The 7,177-nt window shown below is 41.0% G+C and overlaps 1 protein-coding gene across 1 annotated transcript in view; it reads right to left on the reverse strand.

Moving 5' to 3' along the window:
- The window catches only part of GALNTL5 (polypeptide N-acetylgalactosaminyltransferase like 5), a 45,825-nt gene extending 38,895 nt beyond the window's left edge, over window positions 1-6,930 (reverse strand). Inside the window, exons 1-2 of the mRNA XM_023514460.1 lie at window positions 6,856-6,930; window positions 5,954-6,242 (exon numbers count right to left, since the gene is read on the reverse strand). Of these exons, the coding sequence (XP_023370228.1) occupies window positions 5,954-6,224 (271 nt within the window). The 5' untranslated portion in view covers window positions 6,225-6,242; window positions 6,856-6,930. The remainder of the gene's footprint in view (window positions 1-5,953; window positions 6,243-6,855) is intronic.
- Window positions 6,931-7,177: the final 247 nt, after the last annotated feature.

A 7,177-nucleotide genomic window follows, 5' to 3' on the forward strand; every position in this document is an offset into this window, starting at 1 on the left:
AAAAAAAAAAGAATTCAGCATATAATACTACATATAACATGCAAAATATGTGTATCTGACTATTATTCTATTAGTAAGTTTTCTGGTCAACAGAAGGCTAGCAGTAGTAATGATTTGGGGGAGTCAAAAGTTATACATGGATTTTTGACTGTTTGGGGAGGTTGTTGCCCTTACCAGCCCATGCTGGTTAACAGTCAGCTGCACATCAGGCAACAGACCCTGAAAAAACATTAAGCAAAAATTGATAGAGTTGAAAGGCGAAACAGACAAATCCACAATTATAGTTGAGATTTTCAACCACCTATTCTCAGCAACTGATAGAACTACTAGCCAAAAAATCAGCAAGGATATAGAACTGAACAACACAATCAACCAACAGGATCTAATTGACATATAGAGAGAATGCTGTACCTGATAACAGCAGAATAGGAATATTTTTAAGCATTCATGGAACACTCACCAAGACAAATCGCATCCTGGATCATAAAATAAATCCCCAGAAATATAAAAGAATAAATCACTATGTACATTTTCTTACCATAATGGAATCAAACTGGATGTCAGTAAAAGGAAGATGTAAGAAAATTATCCAAACACTCAGAAATGAAACAACAAACTTTCAAATAATCCAAAGAGAAAGACTTAAAGGAAATGTGAAAATACAACCTGTCAAAACATGTGGGATGCACTTCAAATAATACTATGAAGATGTCAATTCTCCCCAAATTGATCTGTAGATTAAACGAATTTCATTCAAAGTACCAGCAGATTTTTTGGAGTGGGGAAAGGAGAGAAACTGAAAAGCTGTTTTGGAAGTTTATGTGGACAAGTAAAAGATCTAGAAATAACCAAAACAAGTTTTTAAAAGAACCAGAAGAGAGTTCAGAAATAGATCTCCACAAAAATGGTCAACTGATTCTTGACAAAGGTGCCAAGGTGGGGATAGGAGAATTTTTTAACAAATGGTGGTAGATGAACTGGATAGCCACATATCTAATTTTTAAAATTTTTTGATGAAAAAAGCAATTTTTGCTCAGGTTGGAGTATAGAGGTCTGGTCGTAGCTCACTGCAGCTTTTATATAAATATACCTGGGCTCAACCAATCCTCCTACCTCAGGCTTCTGAGTAGCTGGAACTATTGATATGCACCACTATCCCTGACTAATTTTTTTGGTTTTTGAAGAGGGGTCTTGCTATGTTGTCTAAACTGGTCTTGAACTCCTGGCCTTAAGCAGTCCTCCCACCCCAGCCTCCCAAAGTGCTGGGATTGCAGGTGTGAGCCATTGCACCCAGCCTCCACATACTTTAAAATTTCTCCCAAAAAAACAGAATGAAATCTTTGTGAACTTGGAGAGTAAGCTAAGTTTTCTTAGATAAAACATAATAAGCGTGACCATACAAGAAAATATGATGAATCGAATACCATCAAAATATAAAATTGCGCTTTTCAAATAACGGTCTTTAAAAGAGAATAAAAAGACAAACCACAGACTTGGGCAAAATATTTACAAGTCATTTGTCAAGGGACTTCAGTCCAGAATATATAAAGGAGCCTTAACAGTCTATAAGACAAACATCTCAATTTAAAAATCAGAGATTTGAGGGCAGTGCCTGTGGCTCAGTGAATAGGGTGCTGGTCCCATATACCATGGGGGGGGCGGGTTTAAACCCAGCCCTGGCCAAACTGCAACAAAAAATAGCTGGACGTTGTGATGGGTGCTTGTAGTCCCAGCTAATTGGGAGGCTGAGGCAAGAGAATTGCCTAAGCTCAAAGCTAGAGGTTGCTGTGAGCTGTGACACCACAGCACCCTACCAAGGGTGACAAAGTGAGACACTGTCTCTAAAAAAAAAAGGAGATTTGAAGAGATACTTCACATAAGAAGAAGTGTGATGTCCATTCAGCACACAATGGTTAGTTCTCCGAGAAATACAAGACCACAATGATAGGCCAGGTGTGGTGGCTCACACCTGTAATCCTAACATTCTGGGAGGCCAAGGCAGGGAGATTGCCTGAGCTCATGTGTTCAACATTAGCCTGAGCCAGAGTGAGATTTCATCTCTAAAAAAAAAAAAAAAAAATAGCCAGGTATTGTAGCGAGTGCCTGTAGTACCAGCTACATGGGAGGCTGAGATAAGAGAATCACTTGAGCCCAAGAGTTTGAGGTTGCTGTGAGCTGTGACATACAGCACTCTACCAAGGAAAACAAAGTGAGACTCTATCTTGGAAAAAAAATTAAAAAGACTACAATGATACTATTACTCATCTATTGGAATACCTAAAATTAAAACATTGGACCATGTCAAGTGTTTGCATCTGGAGAAAACAGAATTCTCATAAAACTCACAAAATGGCACAGGGATCTTGGAAAACAGTTTGGCATTTTCTTTAAGTCATGTATACACCATAGGAAGTCATTCCACACTTCAGTATTTAAGAGAAACAACAAAGACTCACATACCAATATTCACAGAAGCAGTGTTTGGAACAGCCAAGAGCTAGAAACAGCCCAAACACTTATCAACAGATGAATTGATAAATTGTGGTCTATTCCTACAGTGGAATATGCCACTCAACAATCAGAGAACCACTGCTACATGTAGCAACATGAGTCTCAAAGTCAATGTACTGATTGAAAAAGGCCAGACAAAAAATTGTATTTATACAATTGTATTTATGCTTTTTGTGATTCCACTGATATAAAATTCTACACGTACTTATCAAGAGTGAAACTTTCATAGCAATATAAAATATAAAGAACAAAGGATAATATTCCAAGATATAATTTTTCTATGTGCATATTTTAAAAAGCAATTGTAAAATCAATTCTCCAGAGAAAAAGTTTAGAGTTTAAAGGCCAAGGCTGGGTGCGGTGGCTCATGGCTGTAATCCTAGCACTCTAGGAGGCCAAGGCAGGTAGATTACAGGTGGATTGCTCATAAGTCCTAGACCAGCCTGAGCAAAAGCAAGATCCAGTTTCTACTAACAACAGAAAAACTTAGGCAAGAAGATCACTTGAGCCCAAAAGTTGGAGGTTGCTGTGAGCTATGACACCATAGTACTCTACCCAGGATGACAATTGAGACTTTTAAAAAAAAAAAAAGAAAGAAAAGGCCAGGTGTGGTGGCTCAGGCCTGTAATCCTAATACTCTGGGAGGCCAGGCAGGTGGATTGCCTGAGCTCACAGGTTTGAGACCAGCCTAAGCCAGAGCAAGATCCCAATCTCTAAAGATAGCCAGATGTTGTAGCAGGTGACTGTAGACCGTAGTCCCAGGTACTCAGGGAGGCTGAGGCCAGAGAACTGCTTGAGCCCAGGAGTTTGATCTTGCTGTAAGCTATGATGCCAGGGCACTCTACTGAGGGCAACAAAGTGAGATTCTGTCTCAAAGAAAAAAATAAAGAAAAATTAAAAAAGAATGTAAAGGCCAGTATTTATTTTCAAAAAGATTTTTTAAAAGTCTTATCAAGTTGTCAGAACTAAAAAAACTGTTTCCAAGCCAAAGATCAAGTTTAGGCTCGGTGCCTGTGGCTCAAGTGGCTAACGCCAGCCAAGTACACCTAAGGTGGCAGGTTCGATTCCAGCCCGGGCCCACCAAACAACAATTACGGCTGCAACCAAAAAATAGCCAGGTGTTGTGGCGGGCGCCTATGATCCCACCTACTTGGGAGGCTGAGTCAGAAGACTTGCTTGAGCCCAGGAGTTGGAGTTGCTGTGAGCTGTGATGCCACGGTACTCTACCCAGGGGGACAGCAGGAGGCTCCTGTCTCAAAAAAAAAAAAAATGGAGACAAAGATCAAGTTTAAAAAAAAAAATCACAAGATATGCAAAAACAAAACATTTTTGTTTCTGAGATTTTGTTGGGGGGAATGACGGAGATTATAAATCTGCACAGTATCTCCTCCAGGTCCCGTGGCCTCTGTATTCTCTCTGCTCTGTGCTCAGCTGGTTTACTGTGCGCCTGGTTTACTTCAGGCCGTCATTACTTCTCTTATCTGGACCATTGAGGCGAGAGCCTGCGCAGAGTCTCTATCTTGTAGGGAGCGCAGAGTACATGGGGCATGTGAATTTGAAGACAAGCGAGAATTCTTAAATATGGTGTATTTATAGTCATCAAAAGAAAGAACGATCAGCTAGTTTAATTCCTTGGAGATGAAACAATTTCTAAACTCAAGTGGTTTGTGTAGAACTGATAAACTTCAAGTGATGACAAAAGGTAACACAGAGAGTTGTGAGCAGAGATCTCCTGAGCAGAAAGCATCGGCAGGTGAAGAAAGGACACAGGTGTCAGTTCTCTACACGGAGGCCCTGCGAGGCGCCAGGGAGTGAGCATGACAGGGTCCCTGCATCCCCTTTACTAGTAGGCACAGACGTACACATTACAACGTGTGACGGCATCCGGAGTTGGCAGAGGGAACAGCAAAAGGCGTTCTCTCCTTTACCACTGGTGAAAGAGTAAACTGGTTACATCCATGGAGGGTAATTTAGCAGTTTCTACTAAAATTTTAAAAAATGTGCCAGAGCATCATAGCTTAGCACTCCTTTTTCTAATTTGTTCTGCATAAATATAGCATTAAATGTGGTTTCTCTGCATGAGTATATACTATTAAGGAAGTTTGCTGCATCAGCTTGCAACTATAAGAAAACAGGAAACAACCTAAATGTCCATCAGTAGGGGAAAGAGTTAAATAAAATCTGATGTATCCACACCCTACAGCTACTAAAGATTGAGGGAGACCTGCACATATTTAGCTAAAGAGATTATTATTACATAATATTAAAACAAATTGCATGTAAAGTCATAGAGGAAACTTGCTATACACCCAACTGTTAGGCATTTACCTCTCTGGGGTAAGGAAGGAATGTCTCATCCACATACATGTATATGCAGACATACATGTGTATGCATTCAAGTGCTAAAGATGAGGGCTGATTTTCCCTTTTTTGTTGTTTTTTTAAGTATTTGTCTAAAAGCCTTATAAATGAATGATATCCAAGGCTATTGAACATGTGTCTAAGACAGAGACAGAAAGCCGGCATCCTTGAACACTATGACCAGCCACTGACTACAGCTGTAGTTTCTGCAGAGCTCTGTTCCAGGCAGGGACTGCTCCTACCTGGAGCCTCAGTTCAAACCTGGTGTGGCCTCTGGTGCCTGGACGATCTCATGCCATCCCAAGACTTGTTTCAATTGGTGAAGAAGTGAGCTCCACTGTTCATCTGGGGGGCTCATCACTGGTGTCCTATTTCATTACTTTCTGTCACCACCTGAGTGGTAGAATTAGGGTGTGACCTCAGGGAAAGGGGCGGAGGCTCTCATGTGTCACAGGCTCAAGTCTGGGGTGGGGTTCCTGCTCCTTGAGGAGGAAAGCCACACAGGGTGATCCACACAGGGTGATCCACACAGGGTGGGCCAGTTTCTTGAGGCCTTAAGGTCTCCATCGTTCTTTGGGTTGATTTGTTAAACTAGGTCTTCACGTGTGTGAACATGGGACAAAAATCTTACAAACATAACAAAGAGTGAAAAGAGCAAGTTCCAAAAAGATACGTAACAGCAGAATATCTACAACTATATTACGAGTGCCTAACACCGTGTTTTGCTTAGGGATTATACACAGATGAAGTGGAAGAGACCTGCGTGAGAAAGAAACTTGTCAATTCATGTTAACCGTGAGCTCTGAGGTTGGAAGGAGGGGAAGGAAGGAAGGGGGCAAAGGTTTTACTGTACCTATTAAAATTGATTTCTCTGAAAACAAAGCTATCTGAGGCAAATACAGTAAGCTATATGACAATGTTAAATGGAAGTGGTAAGCGCATGCATGCTGGCTTTATTTTCTGTTTCATAATTTGAAAACTAAATTGCTCTGCAAAGGACATCCTCTTAACTCTTCCAAATTTTAAATTTGTGGTATATTTTCCCTCTAAAATGGCTAACAGAGAAAATGGAAATACTTACCTAACACAGTAAATGTTTGCAGTTTTTCAGGTTTATTTTTGACTACCACATGGGCTTTTGACGGTGGCTGTGGGTCCTGGGTGATTGGCTGCTGCTCACTTTGTTCCAGATACCAAGCTGACGAAAGCTCCTGGCTCGTCTTCTCCAAGTAGTGCGTGTGGATACGGTGCAAATACAAGAAAAACAGAGTTGTCCACATCCCAAATGTCAAGGACCCATACAATAAACATCGAATTATGACATTTCTCCTTGTAAGCTTAGTGTTATCCATGGTCCATTTTTCTATTTCCTAAAGAAATGTTTAAGAGAAGCAGTATTAGATGTTCCAATAGTTTGTAGATCACCTACTTGTCTCAGATTCAGTGTTCAGTGTTTTAAAGACAGACATCAGTCCTTGTCATATACATAAAGTGCATCTTTGTTTGTATTAGCACAAGTTTTTGTTAATTTGTAGTTTTCTTTTATGTTGTTTGTTTATTTTGAAGACAGGGCCTCTCTCTGTTGCCCAGACTAGAGTGCAGTGGCAGCATCATAACCCAGAGCAACCTCAAACTCCTGGCTTCACAGTGATCCCCCTGCCATAGCCCCATACGTAGCTGGGACTGCAGGCCCACATCACAACACCTGGCTAATTTTTCTATTTTTTGTAGAGTTAGGGTCTCACTGTGTTGCTGAGGCTGTTCTCTGACCTCAAACCATCCTCCTGCCTCAGCCTCCCAAAGTGCTAGGATTACAGGCATGAGCCATCATACCCCACCTAGCCCAAACTCTTAAAATTGACATTCATTAGATTACTTAACATCAAAATGTATAACATGTTTATGAAGAAGATACTGCCATATAATACCATTGACACATACCCCTGTGCGTACAGGATATAAGGTGAACAAAGGCTTACTCACCCTCAGTGCACACTCAGTCCATCCTGAAGTGACAGCAGGGGTCACTAAAAATCTGATTGGACACACATCAAGTTGTTAAAAAGGTACAAAACACAACATCTGGTGGCGCCTGTGGCTCAAAGGAGTAGGGCGCCAGCCCCATATGCCGGAGGTGGCAGGTTCAAACCCAGCCCCGGCCAAAAACTGCAAAACAAACAAACAAACAAACAAAACCCCCCACAATATCTCATGCTGGAGAGAAAGTGGCCAATGAAAACTGTGGTCCACATATACATCGGCATAATCAATTTAGCAGCATGTAGCTGTGGACATATACATTGCG

The sequence above is a fragment of the Otolemur garnettii genome, unplaced genomic scaffold (assembly GCF_000181295.1).
Source record: "Otolemur garnettii isolate 467f Iridium unplaced genomic scaffold, OtoGar3 scaffold00053, whole genome shotgun sequence".
NCBI classification, from domain to species: Eukaryota; Metazoa; Chordata; class Mammalia; order Primates; family Galagidae; genus Otolemur; species Otolemur garnettii.